At 33.8% G+C, this 21604-nt stretch overlaps 1 protein-coding gene across 1 annotated transcript in view; it reads left to right on the forward strand.

Annotated features, from left to right (window-relative positions):
- Window positions 1-305: 305 nt before the first annotated feature.
- The window catches only part of LOC147075912 (uncharacterized), a 30121-nt gene continuing 8822 nt past the window's right edge, over window positions 306-21604 (forward strand). Inside the window, exons 1-6 of the mRNA XM_085942390.1 lie at window positions 306-383; window positions 4357-4412; window positions 4601-4683; window positions 4824-4910; window positions 6498-6574; window positions 9125-9306. Coding sequence (XP_085798516.1) covers window positions 306-383; window positions 4357-4412; window positions 4601-4683; window positions 4824-4910; window positions 6498-6574; window positions 9125-9306 — 563 coding nt within the window. The remainder of the gene's footprint in view (window positions 384-4356; window positions 4413-4600; window positions 4684-4823; window positions 4911-6497; window positions 6575-9124; window positions 9307-21604) is intronic.

Genomic DNA, 21604 nt, shown 5'->3' on the forward strand with positions numbered 1-21604 from the left:
CTTACCATCATTTTGTTGTGTAATTTCGTCAAATCTCAGTATGTCATCAATCCACCTAGACTAGACCCTCGAACCGTTCTTGGGTTTATAAATAGTGTCTATTGTTAACGATTGGAAATTCGTCTAGTGATGGTTCCTTATTCTTAACAATGTAAGCTGACCATCTCCACTTAACCCAAATAGTGTACTATTAAACATATTGGCACACCATACCATTCAAAATATGTTTTAATCTTAGACAGTGAAATTTAACAATGTCATTGTAATTATTTAACAACCTATTGTTTTTTGCAATTTTAGCAATGATGGGAATGGGATGTAAGAAAAAAGAAAAAATGGAAATTCGCAAGCAGCGGATGCGTAAAAAATTGGAAAAAATTCGAGTAAGTTTTACCGCGTAGTTTATTTAAAAATTTTAAATTTAATAAAATATGTATATCGTCGCTGCATATTCAATATGACCTATGTGCAGTTTTTGGTCAAAATGAGTTAATGATACCACTCGAAGCGGATTTTTTTTCCCCACAATCTGAACGTATGCTTATATTTAAAAAAAAATCTGAGACAGCATGAATACCATATTAAATAAATCGTATGTGCAGCTATTCTAAAAATGCATCTGAATTAGTCGTATGTGAGGAATGTTGCACATACGATCATTTCATTTCGCACAAATTTTTTACCATAGAGCACATCCGATTTATTTCACACTGACTATGATTTTGACGGTTTGCTACAAATCGACTTCGTTGCCGTTGAAGGCGTTGTTTCAGACTGAAGACATCACAATTTATCGATTATTATTTACCATCTTTCAAAGACTTAATTTACAATACATTATACTTACGTATTGACGTTTTATAAAATCCTTATTATCCATTAATTCGTCAATAATACTGTGAAAATATTCACGCATGGTTTTTAGATTATGTTCTTGAAGCGCTCGGTACCTATGTCATGTTTATCACAATGTAGTGGCCTTTCTTCAGTATTATTTAAATATCTTTTTTCAAATTAGGGAAAGATTTTATTTTTACATATAAACTGTTAATAATACATCAACATTACGTAGTATTCTTATTTTATGCAGGGAACTAATAAAGGTGTAGGTAAGAATCGGTAATTCTACATGCACTTAAATATTTTGAGGTTTACCTCCGCCAAATACATAGTATACCTGCCTATAATTAGGCACAATACATATTACCGAGGTGTTTTCTTTTATTTTACAGAATGATTAATAGTCGCGGGTATAAAATATTAGGTACCTACTTCTTTTGAGGCAACAAAATGGAATTGAAGACACTGAAACGTCAGTATCACGTAAAGTAAAAAATGTTTCAAATACCATATATTTTTAACGTTTACCCCACCCTCGCCATGTAATGAAATTATTTAATCCTCAACCTTCAACATCATATTAACCAGAGGAAATTTATAATATGCCCACACTCTGTAAAGACGGTATATTATCAAACTGTAATAACATACTGTGTGAAACTGCAGGAGAATTGGTATTACAAAAAGAACCAGAAAATGAAAACCAAATGCCTACATCATCATCATATCAACCAGAGGAAATTTATAATATGCCCACACTCTGCGAAAAGGTATATTATCAAACTATATACTAAGATAAATGTCTCAAAGACAAAAGACAAAAGTGATGAGGAACTGTTTTTCGGACCCTGCGATTATCTGTATTTCTGGCACCCAACTCGAGCAAGTCAGCAGCTACGTCTATCTCGGACAGCAGGTGTCCATAGACGGAAGCATGCACGATGAAATTGCTCGAAGAACAAAGCTGGGATGGAGTACTTTCGGACGTCTGAATAGTATCTTCAAGAGTGACCTACCATTATGTCTTAAGCGTAGTTTGTTCAACCAATATGTGCTACCCGGGCTCACGTATGGCTGCGAGACGTGAACCCTGAACACGAGAGATGTCCAAAGGCTAAGAGTCACACAGCGAGGCATGGAGAGGTGCATGTTGGGCATCACGCGAAAGAACCGTAAGAGAAACGAATGGGTTAGGAAGCAGACAAGCGTACGCGATGTAATAGACGTTGCCAAACAGCTGGAATGGAGATGGGCGGGGCACATTGCTAGCCAAAAAGACGACCGCTGGACAAATGCCGTCATCCAATGGTACCCAAGGGGTACGAAACGGCCACAGGGTCGCCCTAAAAGCCGCTGGATTGTCGAACTGGTAAAGTTCGGCGGAAATACGTGGCAGCGAACGACACAGGACCGAGAGAGTTGGAGAAAGCTTGGGGAGGCCTTCATCCAGCAGTGGATTGACCCCGGCTGATGATGATGATATACTATGTGAAACTTCAGGAGAGTTGATATTATAAAAAGAAGCAGAAAAAGAAAACGTAATGCCTCCATCATCATCATCATCATCTGAAGACAATAACTACTAATATTGTGCTTTGTGAAAATACTGGTGAAATATTACATACTATGAACAGTGTGGACTATACGTCATTGTCGTTGGACATTCCTGTTACGCATTTGATGAAACGAAATAAAATAAGGAGAACGTTAGGAGAGGCATACATTAGGTACAGAAAAGTGAATGATAAAAATGTACTCGATGCCGTGAAACCTAGAAAAATATTGGGCGAACGGTGTCAGCACAAACCACCCAATAAAATATTGAAAACCTCATAGTTGTGCCATTTAGTTACGGAAGACGACCGGAATGACATTATAAAAAAATATTTTTATCTTGTTCTTATTTTTATAACTGTAACAATGCAGGTATTTCTAATAACTAAGTATATACTTTTTATATCGGCCCAATGTTTTCTTATCTTGTTCGTTTATATTAATATGTTTTTGTGAAAAAATATTTATTAAATCTTTTTTATTTAACAATATTCCACAAAAAGTTTCTTTTATTGAATGATCCTCCAAAACTCCTTTTGCTACATAAGCATACCCACAGGTAGTCAATTTTTGGAGCATGGGTTGAGGGTTTAATCCCTCGGCTGGCAAAATATGCAAGTTATTTTTTCAATGTGTGTTTGATCCAAAGCGAAGACCCAATAGGTCGGGCTGTTGGTTAAAGACCACTCTCCTAAAAAATCTTAATAATATAACCACTACTCTGTGGACGCTCTGACATGGCACAGAAAAATGGTGACTTATTTTTTAATATTTTTTATAAGTATAGGTACACCAATAATATTATAATAATATCACACACAATTTTCGTTCATGCTTAAATGCACTATTCTAATGTTTAGATGAATCAATTTTTGTATGAATTCTAACAAATTGTATCAGTATAAAATAAATCGTATGTGCACAAAATGATGCATAGAATAAGTCGTATGTGCAAAATAATCGGAAAATCGCGTATTTTATGTTGAAATAGTTGTTTTTTTTGTTTTTCCAAACTCAAATAACATGTGAAATATTTAGGTCGAATTTAAAAAAAATAAAAAATGTACAAAATATTTTTAGTTATTTTTTAAAACAGTTTTTTTCGATTATCTCAGAATGTGTAAAATGACACATACGATTTATTGAATATGCAGCGACGATATACCTTAACATTACAACAGGCCATGAGGCCCAATGAAAATAGTGTAGTAAATCGGTGGTGTAGGTTGGGAGATTAACATAAAATCTACTCTGTGACCTCACTGGGAATCAAACCTGGAACCCCTTGATAAAATGCCAGCGCCTTATGCACTGAACCATGAGGGCCGCCATATATGTTCACCGCATTGGATTTGAGGGCTCTGGAAACAGAAACAGCAGTTTCTATTATTGTAAAAACTTGGCAAGTCAACATAAATGTAATAATAAAATCTCTTTCGTATATGTCGGTATAACTTCTAAGCAAAGAATTCTAAAATTTTATATGTATAAGAAATAAATACCATTTTAGATTTCAGAAGATAGAAGAAAGTAGGAGAAAGAAATATGACATTTTTATTGTGTTGCCAACATTTTACGAGAATGGAAACTATCTGTTTAAATTAATGTTTAATGTTAATTGAAAAATAATTCATACAAAATTAAAACGATTCAATGAGCAAGTGCATTACAATGCATGTATCGTATATTGTAAATGCAAATATTGTATGTGCGATCATCGCAATTGCAATATTTCAGCCAAAATGCGTAGCAAAATGGACAAAATGTAAATACAAGTAAAATCACTGCCATTTGAATATAGGTAGGTACTTGTTCAATTTGGTTGCCATGATCGCATATGTAAAATCACCGCTTTGAAGAGTTGATTAAATATGTTTGATTGATGTAAATGTAAATATGTATAAACAAAATATGTAAATTTGAAGATTGAAATATGCACAATGTAATAATAATAATTTCCAGGCTGAGAGAGATGCAGAAAAGTGTTTTGAAGGATTTTCACAGTTAGAAATTAACGAGTGAGTTCTTTTTCAATTTTGTAAGAATTATTTTATGAAATTATATTTATTAAATCATTATTTTTAATTCAATTACTAAGGTATGTAGGTACTGAATATTATATTGTACATAGACAAGATTTAAGAATGTTAAATTCTTCTTTCAGACCAACTTAAATGTACTAATGCATCTCATGTTATTATTGCAGGTCAAAGAAAGAGTTGCAAATGGTCAATAAATGTATTGATAAATTAGAAAATGAGCTGGGAAGTGATGCAGATGATTTGCCATGTGAGTACCATTCAAAAATGTATTGTCACAATCATATCATGTCTAGTCAAAGTCAAAATGGTGAATAAATGAATGAATGGTGGTGAAATGGTGAGAACTGAGTCCCACTTAACTGATTATTTTTATTTTTGTCATTATAGTTGTGCGGCGACCCAAAAATCCCAGACGAAAGAAAAAGCGACTCGTGGATTACAACGAAGATACGGATCGTGACGACAGTCTCATGTGTAAGTCGATTTTTAAAGTTCAGCCAAAAATTACTTTTGCGTAATTTAATCATTAAGAATTGCGACAACTCAGGGTGGTTCCCGGCTTCTTCCAACAACCTCTCCACCGGCCTCTTTCTAGTTCGGTATCCCAAGTATACGGCAGTTATTGCTATCCAGCCAATATTTGGGCTGCGTCTTCTATTGAGTCTTATTGAATTGCCCGACATTGTTCTGTGCTAGTGGACATGACCTGACCAGCACAGTCTTTCAATCTTAAATTGTGAATCGCACTTCAATCTTCATACATTTTGGATTGTTTATTGATGAAACCGTGAGCGCGGCTTTTAACTTACTTCTGAAAAAAGTAGATATTATTTGACCCAGAGCAAGGAACCCGTGGGTTTTATGAATGGTTAACAATTCCTCATACAAAAAAGTGTTATTATAACATCCACTTTTACTTGTGATGATCATGGCCCCCACATCCTAAAGTGGGCCTCCAGGCCACGATATTTGACGGGCTAAGGTTAAGGGCAGTGTAATGTTCTATAGTAGTATTTCCCAAATGATACTCCGCGGAACTCTGTGTAGTTTTTAGCAATTTTTGGTATTTTAAATAAATTAGCTGGAATTATCGGCACTTAGCATAATATTATGAAGCACTGATCGCGACCCTCTTTTGTGATAGCCGAGTTACATGTAACCCTTAGCCATGTTGGATAAATAGTCGTTTTCATTAGTCAGGAAACACGCTAAAAGTAATTATAATATAAAATTCTTTCCGTCTTATAGCGCCCTTTTTTACTATTAGAGCTTATAAATTTACAGCGTATCTATCTCACTTAACTGATTGACCTGCCACGCCGGGCCCCTCTTAAGCCCAGGCCCCCAGGCTAGAGTCCTGTCAGCCCTCCCTTAGTGGGGGCCATGGTGATGATTCACAAATGGTGATTTAATATTGTGGTGAATATAAGACCAATGATGTTCTCGAAATGAAAGCAAAGTGTGTCACTAGCGTTGGTCACTTTTTTCCCATTGTTTAAGCCCTCTTTAATTCATCCAATCAATTGGTATCCTACGCAAAAATATTTATTATTGCATGTGTGTGAAGCAGATAAAGATACACTGTGACCTCTGGTAGTTAAGGAATCATATTTTATGTAAACCGGAGTTCTATTTCAGCGATTAAAACCAGATGTGGTGCAGTGCGGGTTAGTTTGGAGTTGTTACAAATTATCTTTGTCTGAGGAGGATTTTATTAGGTTTTATTCATTAAGATAAGCTGAATCAGTAACGTTCTGTAGAGGTAAGCATAGTTTATAGGTGGCTTAGATATGATCTATGTACAGGTGTCATAATTACATTGATTTCATTATTCAACGTTCTATCAATTGGAATGATTCGTACTTTGACAAAGGATGTCACTGACTTGGATTATCTCTTCATCTTGTTGGATTCCACTCCAATTACCTTCTCAGAATTTTCAGTAGTATGAAATAGACACATTAATAATTATTATGTCATATTATATTCCAAATAAAATACATTATTCACTTTTGGAAATGACTTTATGTTTAAATTTAAAATCCTGTTATTTATTTCTAGGGTGTGATTTGTGTGACAAGTCTTTCTCAGAGTTCTGCCCTAAACATGGTCCATTACTGGTTATTCCAGATTATAAGGTAAACACTTTATTTATTATTCAACATTACTCGAAAGACTATAATATTTTTTTTTTTTTTTTTTTGACCATGTCCGATCCTGATAGGATCATATGGGCCTCCACAGAGTGGAGGTTTGTATTGACAGATTTTGTTTTTTACGAGAAATGGATGTCAGCCACTTGCTCAACCTATTAGGTCCATACCCTGACACACACAAATTGAAAAACAATATGTGTACTTGCCAGACCCAGGATTCGAACCTGGGACCTACGGCTTTATAGTCCAACGCTTATGCCGCGCGGCCACCGTGGGCGTTAAGTTAATATTACGTGTTATTATAAAGGAAGAAAGATGGGATCGCTTGTCTTTTATTCGTTGTCTTACAATAAAGAAAGTTATTTTTTAATAGTCAAAAGTCTGTATCATTGGCTTACACAAACGTCCAAATAAGTCGTTGTACATCGAAGGCTATGACAATAACCATATTGGAGGCGGCTTTCTACCTTTTTAATAATTTTACAAAGCTTCTTATCCTTACCATGTGCATCAGTGACGTCCCTAGACAAAATGCCGCCCCTAGGCAGCATCAAAATAAAGTCACATTTTTTTTTATTCTTACAGCATTTTTTATCATCCTTTCATGACGAAAATATCTATGAAATGTATTGTATGGATACATTACTAACAAAATATATACCACTAAATCTAATATAAATGCCACCTCTGCTTCAATAGACAATATTGCGAGTCTACGGTTTCAGATGCATTTAAAAATACACCTGACAACTTCCAAAATTCGCGAGTGACTTGCAAAAATATTTGGATACATTTTAAATTTGGTAAATATGTACCTATCTATAATTCGCAAATCTGCATGTATCATTGTTGGTCATCAGGACGTGACATCCAAGGACAACAGAAGTAAACTAGACATCGGCAACCCAACAAAAAATACAGTCCTGTTATACCTTGTGTGTTAATTAATACGTTTTGTTTCCAACCAGTGAGCTGAATCTTTAATGGACAAATATTTCCGTTATTACTTACTTATAAGTTTAGGTAGCTATTTATGTATATACCTAATGATTCTCCTCGATTTGCCGCCTTTCGAGTGACTGCCGCCCCCAAGCGACGCTCAATCTGCCTACCACCACGGGACGTCACTGATGTGCATCATATTCGACCGTGGCCAACCTGTGCCCTTGTTGCACTAGCCAGCTTTGCAGCTGTATTTCAACGAAGCAAGGCGGCCACATGTGGCGCTCGGTTCAGTGTTCGCAAGATTGCCATGAATATCGCATGTGCTGAAGCGGCTACCGCCTTTATAGAGTTTTGAATGCGACGCTAAAAACGTTGTCATGAACAGGCATGTGAAGTTATATCCCTTCAACTTCCTTCAGTGATTTATTGTGGTAACTTGTTTGCTATTTCTTCTTTAAAATCATATTATAGTTATATCAATTTTCAAAATTCATGGTTACTGCACACACACAAGGCTCCTGAACGTTGATACCAATGACATATTAAATGGACATCTCACTTCATATCGGCGCGCACGAGAAATTGTGCATGAGAGTCATTCACAGATGTATAGGTAGACGTCACGTGACCATATGACGTATCCATTTCCATTATGCGATACAAGCTTCGAGAATTTATAGTAATATAACCTTTATTGTAATGGCGTATTAGTGTCATTACTCATTACGTTAGAAACAGATTCTAGGTTACTTACGACTTCTTGGAGATTAGACGCAAGTGACCCCAGCGCATCACAGGCGTCTGTCCAATGGTTTCTGTCATTCAATTGTATTGAATAAACATTCATCAATATGTATCTTAAAATGGTATTTTATCAATAATAAATAATACTAACACATGAAAAGTGATATCCCATCTTTCTTGGAGTGTTTAGTAGATTTTTTTTACAATTTTTAACTATGCACATTGGCATTTTGTAACACAATAATAACGGCGGAGTCGAAACCTGACAGTCAGAAATTTTGTATGGGCAGACCCAGCGGTGTCGCCAGACCGCTTGCAAGCAGAATGTTCATTTGAGCGTAGGATACCGATATTAAAATATGAATTTCGCCATCCGGCAGACCCGACACAAAGTGAGTGTCATTTTATTTTCCAGATGTTTCGTCCATATTAATGTCATTGGTTGATACGCAAGTTCTTCGGACGTTATTCAGACGCACAAACACACAAATGCACCAACTGCGCAGCAGCCAACCGCGAATATAATGCGAAATTATGCGTTGACTCATTAGCTCTGGCACGTTCATAAACATAATACAACGGCCCCTTTATTCGAATACAAAGGCCTCCTATATTATATCGAGTGCGGCACCGGTGTCCCATCTGAAACGGGCCCAAGAGTAAATAGCAAACTGTAAATTCCAGGCACCTAAAATTGTGGCACCACTGTATCATATTATTCTAATTATCCAAAATATACAGTTTACATAAGGTGTGTTAGAATATATTATGACATTAAGTTGAAAAATTTAATTAAACTTGACATGGTATTCATCTAGTAATGGATTGTAATGGTTGTGCTAGGTATCCAAGGAAAGTCAACTGAGTGTAGCTGAGCAGACATTTCCAGTGGGTTACGTGAGATTGGGCCAGTCTTCCATCAAAGGTGCAGGCCAAGGAACGTGGACCTCCTCTTGTATTCCGGTGGGCGTGCGTTTTGGACCCTACCTGGGTGTCATCACTGATAAAAGCCCAACCGAATCCTTGTATGCTTGGGAAGTAAGTAATACATAGTACCTATTTCAATGTTTACAAACTATTTTACACATATTCTACATATTCTTATTTCGCATTTGCGTCAATAAGTAATCGGGATGAATAAATTAATTTCTGTATACCTACTGATATGGATGGGTTTATGTCAGAGGGTTTGATTCGACTGTGATTAAAACCACGGATTCGGGGTAATTGAATATTAGATATATTTTTTCTTTCACGAAAGATATTATAAGACATAGATATTAATAGAAGTAACAAAAATCTACTACTGGCTGATATCTTTGTCGTCAAACTACCCAAAAGTGGAAGTAGCTGCAATTATTCGGTTATAGAATTCTTTATTTTGATGTTGGGCAGCGAGGTGTCCTGTCTCAATGTTACAAATTAATATTATTTGGTTACAAGTTAAATATTTATCTCCCTAACTCTGCAGGTTATGGGATTTTTGATAGGGGATTTAGGCATTTACATATTAATATTAATCGGTATTAGTGGTTACATTTTAATTTTGACTGCCTTCTAGGTTTACCATAGATTTACTGTGATAGGTGTTTTATTTTTTATTTATAATATAGAAGGCGATGTGATTTGATATGCCGTTTACGTTTAAATATGTGTAACACTATAAACCGGTAGTTCCCAACCTTATTTTCAACTTGAGCACGTTTATAGCCAAAAATGGAATGGCGAGAAGTTTTTTATCCAATAAACCTACATAAATATTATATACATATCTGACAAATAAATATTGTTTTTTTTAAACATTGTGTAGGTATTGAATTTTTCGCGGGCACAGGGTTGGAAATCCCTGGTGTAAACAGTTTTAATATAAAAAATTTGTCGATATCCATATTGGAAAGACAGGAAAAATCATTATCCTCAATAATAATATTGATGAAACAATATAATACGTACCGATAGATAATGCTGCCTAAAAACAAACATCTAAATAATTAAAGGCAAAAAAACTTTACTAATGTACCGTAAAGTGGGGTGACTTTGATCGATTTTGATTTTATATTTACGATATTTTGAAAACCGACTATAGGAATAGACTGAAAAAATAATGTAAATATTGCATTATAAATACCAACCGAATAATAATATTAAATCGAAATTTTAACGAATACGTATTGAAATAAAAAATAAAATGTACCCTAACAAAGTCACACCATGGAGTGGGGCTACTTTGATTCCTATTTTTTTTATGCTTTCATTAGTTTACAATATGTGGGACTTCAAACCCATCCCTATATTTCATTTTTTTTTCAGAAGTTACAAGCTACATTAAATAAAATAAAAATATGAAAACGTATTCTCAATCAAAAAAATAAACAAAAAAATGTACAGATTTGCATTATAGCATTTATTCATCATGTTATCAAAAAAGTACAGGGTAAACAACAAAGATCTAGGAACATTTTTATACGAGACCAAAATTACAATACAAAATAACCAATAAAACTTAAAATAAAATAATTTGAACCTAGTTTTCTTTTGTACTGTCGCACCATCTTATTCTGGAATTAAAAACATGGAAATTAAAAAAAAATCACAAGAATATTCTTAAAATTTAGCAACTACACCATCTTCAGTGTAGATATTAGGTGCGGGGGCGACTTTGATACCCCGTATCAATGACGCCCCATACTCTAAATCAGTATGTTACACAAAAGTGTACTTCACCTCAATAAATTTGAATTTAAAATATGAAAAAGAAATAGTGATATCACTATAGTATTCAAATAATCATTGGATTACTACGATGATAATAAAATGGTACTCACATTTTATAGCTCTTCAAATAAGACACCAAATTCACCTTGATGTTTACGGATTCCGATACACAACAAATCGGACACTTAATTACCGTATTTGTAGTTTGACAGGTAGACCATAGATCAATAGCGGCCTTAAGCCTGACAACAGGGTAGGTCAATTTCGAATATATTTTTTTAATTTGCCTTTTCGTTGTATACTTAAAAGACGTATTACAAATTAGCTTTTTATACATTATAGAAGAAGTGCTAGAAATTGTTAAAGGTAGGTTACTTACCCTTAAAAAATGTCCATTTTTCACGTTGTCAACTCATCGTTAACCGAAATTGCACCCAACACGTTATAATATTTTGTAAATTAGGTCAAAAACCAAACTTTGTGTGTCTATTTATACACCTAATAACTGTTGTACTTAATACTATTTAAGAAGTGTTATGGAATGGCGGGATCATTTATATATAAACACTTTTTATATTTCCACTGATCTTATTAGAAGGTAACTTTATGATTAATATAGCAGATTACATTTTAATCGGTAACTTGTATACAATGGTTTAATACAGAAAATGCAGTCGATGGGTTTTACTCAAAGGTTGGATTTAAACTGAACTACAATTAATAACATATGAAACTTTCAGACAACAATGGTCAGTTTGAAATAATAAGCGACAAAAAATAAGAATAAAAAGGTTTGCCGCTCAAATGAGACCTTGAAACCACAGAATAAAACTCTAGAAACATTTAAGGAAAAATTTATATCATTCTGTTTCATTTTACATATTGAAAATAGTATAGCTATCTCGTTTTCAGCAATGACCAAAATTTAGTGTATGCAAGCGATAAAACAATATGAAAAAAAAGGCGTGTTTTGTGCTTTCTTTCTATCTCACATATAGAAAATGAGACAGAAAGAAATATTATTAAGAAATATGAATCTTGGCATTCATAAAATTGACCGAGCATCGAACGATTTTGAAAGTTGAGATACTTGTGTGTATGGTGGTTAGATACATGTACATATAAATTAGCGTGCATCACGTTACAATCGCTCGCCAAAACGGAAAAAGGCGTAGGATAATAATATATAGGAGATAATTGACATTGTATAATGTATATAGATTGTAAGATATTTATTTTTGGGAGGTCATTGACTTTGACCCAAGGAGCCATCCGCCTATGCCATAGATATATTATCTTTTAAAATAGACCGGTAACTTATAATTATACCGTTCCGGTGGGTACTGTGTTGCCAATTTCAAAATCATTTTCAAAGTATCAAAGTAGCCCCTCGATTTCAATGTCACCCCATTCGACGGTACTCATTGAAAATATTTATTGTATCAGATATGTGTTAACGAAAAGAAATCATTTGTCGATGCCAACGATCCTAACACTTCAAATTGGATGCGATACACCAATTGTGCTCGTAATGTTCACGAGCAAAATCTGCAGGCTTTCCAATACAAAGGGAAAATTTTCTACAGGTTACCTATTAATCTATCTATTTATCATAGTTTCTCATTTCAAATGTTTTCATGAAAATTATGATTTATACAAAGAATTTTAGACATGTCGTTCCTACATAAAAAACAGGTCAACAATGATGACTATAAACCAAAGTTTATTGTACTATTTTTTAATGCGACAATCTATAAAATATTCATTTTTCCATAGACACCAAATCAACAAAACACATTTAAAAAATCGAGTTTCTTAAAGCACCCCTAGTTATGGTCCAAACTTTTTCTTTTTACATTATTTGATGATCCACAAAAATAGAATATTTTTAAATAAGATTTACTTGTTTATTACACATTCTAGAAATGCCAATTTAATTTATGATATAATTTTGAAGTTGTTTCTTATTATTGTTTCGCAGAACCGTGAGAAACATTCCTGAGAACAGTGAGCTACTTGTATGGTATGGTCCGCACTATGGTCGACTTCTTGGAATCGACCCCGCCAAATACCATTTGAAAGATCTTTCTTTGAACAGTGGTAAAAACAATACTTTATATTAAATTTTTACATTTTTTAAATTTTGAAGCCTGAAATGAGCGCGGGTCCACTCTTCTGACGTTGATGTCAGTGATGAAAAGAACAAATGATAATAGCATTATGAATTAAATTACATAATTTGAATATTATAATTAGTGGTGGTTGCTTAAAATAATTGAGGACATTTTGTAAAGAATGAAAAAGATTTACATATTGGAAGGTTTTAGAAGAGCCATTGTTTGGCCATTGTTATTATTTGTGGAAATATGTAGGGGAGGGTTGCTTAAGTCGTACCTCCTGAGGGAAACTCGCTGTAATTTCAATTGTTTGGGAATTAAAACTCAATTCGTCACATTAATTCGCACTTTAGTTTTGTATTCATTTCAATTATAATAGAAACATAAAAAAAATGTTTACACACGTTTTTAATTGATTCTTTAAAAAAAGTTCATTTGGTACGACTTAGGAACCAGTAGCCTAAGTCGTACTTAAAAAAAATAAACATGAAGAATAAATCTAACTTACAATAAATAGTAATTTCTATCCTTCTTCTTGGTAAGTAGAAACATATAGATTAATAATCGTAAAAATAAACTCTTATCAATCTTGCAAACGGCATACTCGCACAGTTTTGTCTCATTTAAAAGCTTAACTTCGAAGGTTTTTAAATGTTAAACCATTAAAACACTATTCCAAAGCATTTACTTGCTCCACCAGTTCTTTCCCCATATTGTTAGTCAATTTCTTTGGCCTCCCAAATTTCGTGTCTTTGTTTATGCCTAATTGATGACGCTGCAAAGTTGGTTTCGGGATTTTAAAATCTCTACCCGCCTCATTAAAGTACATTAATCCACTCCATATATTTTCTAAAATTAGCATCATATCATCCTTCTTTCACGTGTTGTATAGTATTTTAGCCACCCTAATCAGAAAAAAAATGAAGAAAAATAATTTATAAACACTAAACATTTCAAAATCTTAAGTCGTGCCGGTACGATTTATGATTTCGATGCAGGTACGACTTAGGACACTGACGTTTTCAAAATATAATTCAACACAAATTTATAACCGCGATATTAACAGGTAATTCATGTTCCGAAATAACATCACTAAACACTGTCAAATCGGGAATAATTGTCATTTATTTATAATATATTTCTTCCGACCATGTCCAATCCTAATAAGATCATATGGGCCTCCACGAAGTGAAGGCTTGGATTAACAGATTAAAAAAAAAAAAAAATATTTATATATTACAACACTGATAAGTATTATAAGCTTACGAATCAACCAAAAATATCTAAGATAGCCAAAATACTTACTAAATGCATTTTTCTTCAAGAAAAGTTTTGGTTGCGTATTGATGGATGCAATTCACACTGATTAGTAGGTACACTCTCTGATCGATAGACTAGGATGTTGTGACCCTGCTTGCCGAAATATTGCAGTGGTACAACTTAGGCAACCTTCCCCTATTACTTTTATAAAGACATTTTCTTTGGAAGTGTAAAACATGATAGTGGGATTAGGTACCAACTTTATAGATGGACTTTTAATCAATCTATGCCAGCATAATGTCGTAATAATTGACAAGAATTTAGATTTTTTGTACATCCTTCGATGGGCCTTCTATTTAGTTATTTTGAAAATCACATTTTTTTAATGTGCCTTTGATCCATAGCAATGGATGGGTTAGGGTGAATGGCTGAAACCACTCCTTATTACAAATTTGTATGTATACAGTCAGACCTCAGATTGCGAGCATAATTTGTTCTGAATACGTGTATGTCAAGCACTTATTTATCAAAGCGAATTTCCCCATAAGAAATAATGGAAACTCAGATGATTCATTCCAAACCCCAAAAATATTCATAAAAAATGATTTATTATATTAAATATAAAGTAAGTATGTACCTAAAGCCGCGTTGACACGGTCCAAGTACGATCCAAGTACACTTGGACCGAGTGCCATCCAAGTGCACTCGTATGAGACATCTTCATACTAATTATTCCTATCCAAGCTACTTGGACCGCGTCCTACTCATCCAAATTAGCTTGGATAGGAATAATTAGTATGAAGCTGTCACTTGGATGGCACTCGATCCAAGTGTACTTGGGTCGTGTCAACGCGGCTTAATTGAATTTATTAATTATTGTGTCAAACGACTTTCACTGTCACGAATAGAATCATTGCTTGTATCACTAAAGTCTTTTCTTTTTGTGTGACTTTTATAAGGAACATATACAATGACACTTGCTTTTGCCTCTTTCTGAGGATTTCTCAGCACTGTAGCATAAGATAGCTCGGTGTGCTAGTGATGTAGGGATTTGGGGGTCAAACTCCGATGGTTGAATGAAATATAACCATTAATTGATAGGTTTTTTCTTTTCTCCCTCTAATCCAACCCCAATAAGGTCACAGACACGTCCACATGAGGCAGTGGTGGGGGGTGGAGGTAGGCTGTTAAGATCCAACGTAGATAACGCACACTAAACTGTGTCGGTCATACTTATTTGTTTTCATTGAACTAATAAAATAAATTGCAGACAGTAATGATTAGTTTTAAAAATTAATGAAACCCTGCCTAAACCAAACCATACTTAGGTATGCTATGGTAGATCCGACTAAAATAGTGCGCACTTTTTCAGTCATTCTTGTTTGTTTTCATTGAATTATGAATAGGTACATATTGCAGATGGTGATGGTTAGTTTTTTTAAATCCATTAAGCGTAAGACGTAACCAAACCATACAAGATAAAAAATATTCTTCTATTCATTAAACATCTAAAATTGTGTATTATTGTGTATGATAATTTTAGATATTTAATAGATAGACAAATTTTTTTTGACTATTATCTCTGATGGCTTGGTTTATAGGGCTTAATTGAATTTTAAAAACTAACCAATACTACGTAGTTGCAATTTGTAGCTTAGTTCAATGAAAACAAATAAGCATGACTGACATAGTTAAGTGTGCATTATTTATGTTGCGGATCTTAACAGCCTACCTCCATCATTTGCCAATGTCATGAGGGATCCATCATATCCTTGCAGAAATTGTACATAGCTTATTTACAATAATTAGTAATCCCTTCCCTTAACAGCTTCAGCCACATAAAATAATAATAAAATTACTTTGAAGAGCATAATATGGGCTTCCACAGAGTGGGAGTTATGTTAAATATTATTTTTTATGAATGGCTGTTAACCATTCGCCCAACCCATTAGGTGCTTGCAGTACCGAAAGTTGGAGATAGGCTGCGGAGATTTGACATAAAGAGAGCACACTACGCTTTAGGGTTAAATTAAATTTAAAAAACTAATCAATACCTACCCTGTGAGATTTGAGTTCACATCTATGGCTTCAAGTACTTGCCCATGCAGAGAATTTTCTAACTATGCGTCTGAGGAATTATTATGTTCCGTTCCGTCAATAATATTCGAAACCAACTTGAATGTGTATTTACGAAATTATCTTCATGGATAGTCAGTAGGTTTATTGCAATAGAAGTGGGTCATTATTCCTAGATATGTTTCTGACAGTGTTCAAAAGTCTGTATTTTCAATGAAGGGTATTACATTTTTTGATCTGGAAAAAAAATATTTTACTTAATAATAATCTCTGTTTACAGATGGTCGGTACCCCTGCGAATATTGTTTGATTAACTACACAGAAGAAATCTATTTGTCAAAACATTACAAACATTGCCCAGCAAAACGATCGCATGACAATAAAACATATTGTCCACCACAAGTAGGAGTCATGAAAATAGATCAATCTAAGAAGCAGTCGGTATTGCAGAAATCTGTCACAGGAGAAAAACCGTTTGCATGTGATGAGTGTGATTATAAACGTAGACAAATAGGTAATTTAAGAAATCATAAACTTACACATTCTGGAGAAAAACCATTTGCGTGTGATGAGTGTGATTTTAAATGTAAATATAAACATTATTTAAGTACTCATAAACTTACACATTCAGGAGAAAAACCATTTGCGTGTGATGAATGTGATTATAAATGTAGAGAAATGGGTAATTTAAGAAAGCATAAACTTACACATTCTGGAGAAAAACCATTTGCGTGTGATGAATGTGATTATAAATGTAGAGAAATGGGTAATTTAAGAAAGCATAAACATAAACATTCTGGAGAAAAACCATTTGCGTGTGATGAGTGTGATTTTAAATGTAAATATAAATATAATTTAAGTAGTCATAAGGTTACACATTCAGGAGAAAAACCATTTGCGTGTGATGAGTGTGATTTTAAATGTATTCATAGAAGTAATTTAAAAACTCATAAACTTACACATTCAGGAGAAAAACCATTTGCGTGTGATGAATGTGATTATAAATGTAGACAAATAGGTGATTTAAATAAGCATAAACTTACACATTCTGGAGAAAAACCATTTGCGTGTGATGAATGTGATTATAAATGTAAACAAATAGGTGGTTTAAATAAGCATAAACTTACACATTCTGGAGAAAAACCATTTGCGTGTGATGAGTGTGATTATAAATGTAAACGTGTAGGTAATTTAAGAAGGCATAAACTTACACATAAAAGAGAAAAATGATTTACATAACATAATAATTTTAGGTCTTACCTAATGGCTCACAGCCAATGGCTTGCCATTTATTGCAGCTCACTGACTAAATGAATATATTCACCCTAACTAATTTATCAATAAAATATAGTAAAATGCTTTCATCTGCTAATTATTGTATAACTTTATAAAATTATTTTACTATACCTAATAATTTTATTATTATCATTGATACACAATGTAGTGCACAGTTATATTGGCTTGGTGCCTGAATTTGTGTTTAATTTATGAGTTTAAAGTTTAAGAAGTAAATCTTATTTATTCGCATGTCTAGTGTGAGTACCATACAATTGTGTTTTTGTGTATAAGAAGAAATATGAATGAAACAAAAAATCGCAGGTTGTCAAAACACTATTTTTTATAAACTCGTCTTATGAATCTTGTGATACAAAACCATTGATTTTCCTTTGATAGGAATAACTAAAGGAAATATCTAATCACAATTCATTTTATTTATTAGACCAGTAATTAATTCCCAACGAGCTTCTGCAAGCCGTGTCAGGGGATCTGGATCCTTTCTTTTGAATTCTGCGAATTTTTATGTTTCGAGATAACCTCCTTTCAACTAATTAATACTACCCATTAGTAAATAATATTAACAACTAAATTGACCTGAAGGGGAAAAAATAAGTTTTTTTTGTGAGCAACCACAAACATTGAACCCAGCGACTCGGCGCTTGTTGCCAGCATGCAGTATCAGTGATCTCATACTGACACAGAGTTTCAAATTTTATTTCTTGTACATATCTACTGGATGCATTATTGAGAGTGACTGTCGTATCTGTCTAGACTTGGGACAAAAAATCATTACTCGCAACACGCTTGTGAAATTGTAACGAATTATAAAATAGATAAATCGGGGACATGCTAATAGAAAGGTTATGCGTAACTAAGTTAATCTAAGAGATGTTTTATAAGTATAAATACTCAAACATACAAGATAATAATTGCATATTTATATAATGACGTAACATGAGATACATAATTACAGTGATATGATTGGTATGTCATGAATGTGAATATAAATCCAATGAAGTTAGTGGTAGGTAGTTTCAGAAATCTTACGCTGCCACAAAACATTCTTTGTAAATTTAATATTTACTGGAATGCTTTTGTTGATAAATTATTCTTGTTCTCTTGTGTCATTAGCTATTTTATAGCCAAGTTTTCACGGATAGAGTCCCAGGTGTACATTTAATCGTCATAAAATTTGCCGTATTTTCAAAAATAAGATTATTCAGTAGACCAGGTGCGCGTAACATAAGCGTTTTGGGTCAAGATCCACCACCATTGTGGTGGTGAGCAATTTTCACACTTATATTAAATTTATACTTGAAACAAAATTGAACAATGCAACTGATTTATATGAAAAGATATAACCATTTTATATCCAACATTGGAGTAAGAATATCCTATGGACATTGTGTGTAAGATACGAGGGTGGGTCAATAATTCCTTAGAAAAAAGCATTAAAACAGTTTTTATTTTTGTATTTTTTTTTTATTTCTCAACATAATCTCCTTGGAGCTCAATACACTTGGTTAGACGTTTCTCAATTTTTTTTAAACCGTCAGAAAAATAAGTTTTCGGAAGGTCCTCAAAATAAGCATTTGTCCGATCGATGACTTCTTCATTTGAAAAAAAACGTTGTCCACTTAGCCATTTTTTTAAGTTTGGGAAAAGGAAAAAGTCACTGGGTGCTAAATCTGGCGAATACGGTGGGTGGTCGACCAATTCGAACTTCAATTCTTCAATTTTAGCCATTGATCGTAAACATGTGTGAACACGGGCATTGTCCTGATGAAAGAGGATTTTTTTCCTGTTTAAATGAGGCCGTTTTTCTTCAATTTTGTTTTTTAGCTGGTCCAATAAAGATGCATAATAATCCCCTGTTATTGTTTTTCCTTTTTCCAAATAGTCAACGAAAATAATTTCACGTGCATCCCAAAATACAGTAGCCATAACCTTACCAGCTGATTTTACGGTTTTCACCTTCTTTGGACATGGTTTGCCTTCGCAATCCACTGCTTTGACTGTTCTTTCGTCTCGGGAGTATAGTGGTGTATCCATGTTTCATCTACAGTCACAAAGCGACGAAAAAATTCATCCGGATTGCGTTGCATGAGCGACAACAGGGCTTTAGAGGCCACCACCTTATTGCGTTTATTGTCGACTGTGAGCAAACGCGGCACCCATCTTGCAGAAATATTTTTCATGCCCAATTTGTCATGTAAAATAGAAATGACGCTACCTTTTGAGATCCCTGTAACCTCAATTATCTCACTCAACTTTAATCTTCGGTCACTTAACACCATATCGTGGATTTTATTGATCATTTCTGGTGTAGTCACCTCTACAGGACGTCCTGAGCGTGGTTCATCCTTTGTTGATGTACGACCACGTTTAAATTCATTTAACCAGTTATAAATAGTTGCAAGTGAAGGAGCAGATATGCCGTGAACTAAATCCAACTCATTTTTTATTTCCTTTGCTGTTAACCCTTTTATATTAAAATGTTTAATAACAGCTCTAAACTCAATTTTCTCCATTTTCCATTTTTCTATTTTCCACAAGCAATTTTTTTTTTTAAATGTACGAGAAACACACAACAACCCGACCAATCTGATTGAAACTTCGCAGCATACTGAATCGGTAGTGCCGCTGCATGAAAACAAACCGCTTACAGTACTAGTCGCGCCACCTGTCGGCTTTTCTAAGGACTTATTGACCCACCCTCGTATTATAATTGTTTTAACTTAACTAATTCTTTATATTAATTGATTAATAGGTAGGTACACACTTAACTAATTTTAAATTTATCCAAATATTTTTGCCAGTCACTCGTGAGTTTTAGAAGTTATCAGGTGTATTTTTAAATGAGTCTTTCACAAGCATAGTGAACCAAGTCCATTCAGGTTATTTTTGAGTAAGTAGGTTCAAACATAAAATTTAAGGGTATGATTGTAATTCTGAAGTGTTATTTTGAGTACATTTAAGGGAAATAATACCCTTACAGCATTAAAAATACTCAAACTTTATGTTTGAACCTAGCTTACTCAAAAATAACCAGAATGGACTTGGTTCACTATGCTTGTGAACCACTCCAATATATCTGAAACTGTTGACTTGCAATATTGTCTAGTGAAGCAGAGATGGCATTTAAGTAACTATAGAGGAGCACCCTCTCCCGGCTTTCCTCAAAAACCGGTCTAAATTAAATTAAATTAAAAACAGTAAATTAAATTAAATTAAAATCAAATTAAAATCGCACACAGTAAACTCAAACAACCTATAATCCAGATCATTTACTCCAGATGAAGGGAATGACACGGATGCTGATGCGCCCCATAAACAAATAGGAATAACCCAAGTCAAGATGGTATTTAAATTAGATTTGGATAATATAGTTAGGCTTTGCAACAAAAAGACCAGGAAAGTTTTTTTTTAATTTTAATGGTTGTGTTGAGACTATTAATAGTTAATAGTGTATTTATCATTAAAAGTAAGATGTTGGAATCATGAAAGGATGATAAAAAATACTGTATAAAAATAGGGGGGAATTTTGGCGCTGCTTAGGGGCAGCATTCTAGGGACGTCACTGATCTAATGCGCTTGTGGTACAAGTCAAGTATGTACATTGATTATAGATTTTATAGGAATTTGATTTCTGTTGATGGACAATTTAATAGTTTCATCTCAAGAGAAGTGATTAATTCAATAATAACTATTGTTAGAAATCCATAATATTTTTGTTAATAATTCGTCAAGATTTTTAAACTAGAAAACATATATTTTTGAAAATATTATGATGCTTATGTGGGTACATCGGTGCCAAATATCGTCTCTGTTCTGGCAGAACACACTAACTGGAGATTACTAGTTATGAGTAATTTGA

This window comes from Rhyacophila brunnea, unplaced genomic scaffold (genome assembly GCF_057557595.1).
Source record: "Rhyacophila brunnea isolate RB1 unplaced genomic scaffold, BYU_Rbru_1.0 scaffold_14, whole genome shotgun sequence".
In the NCBI taxonomy this organism is placed as follows: domain Eukaryota; kingdom Metazoa; phylum Arthropoda; class Insecta; order Trichoptera; family Rhyacophilidae; genus Rhyacophila; species Rhyacophila brunnea.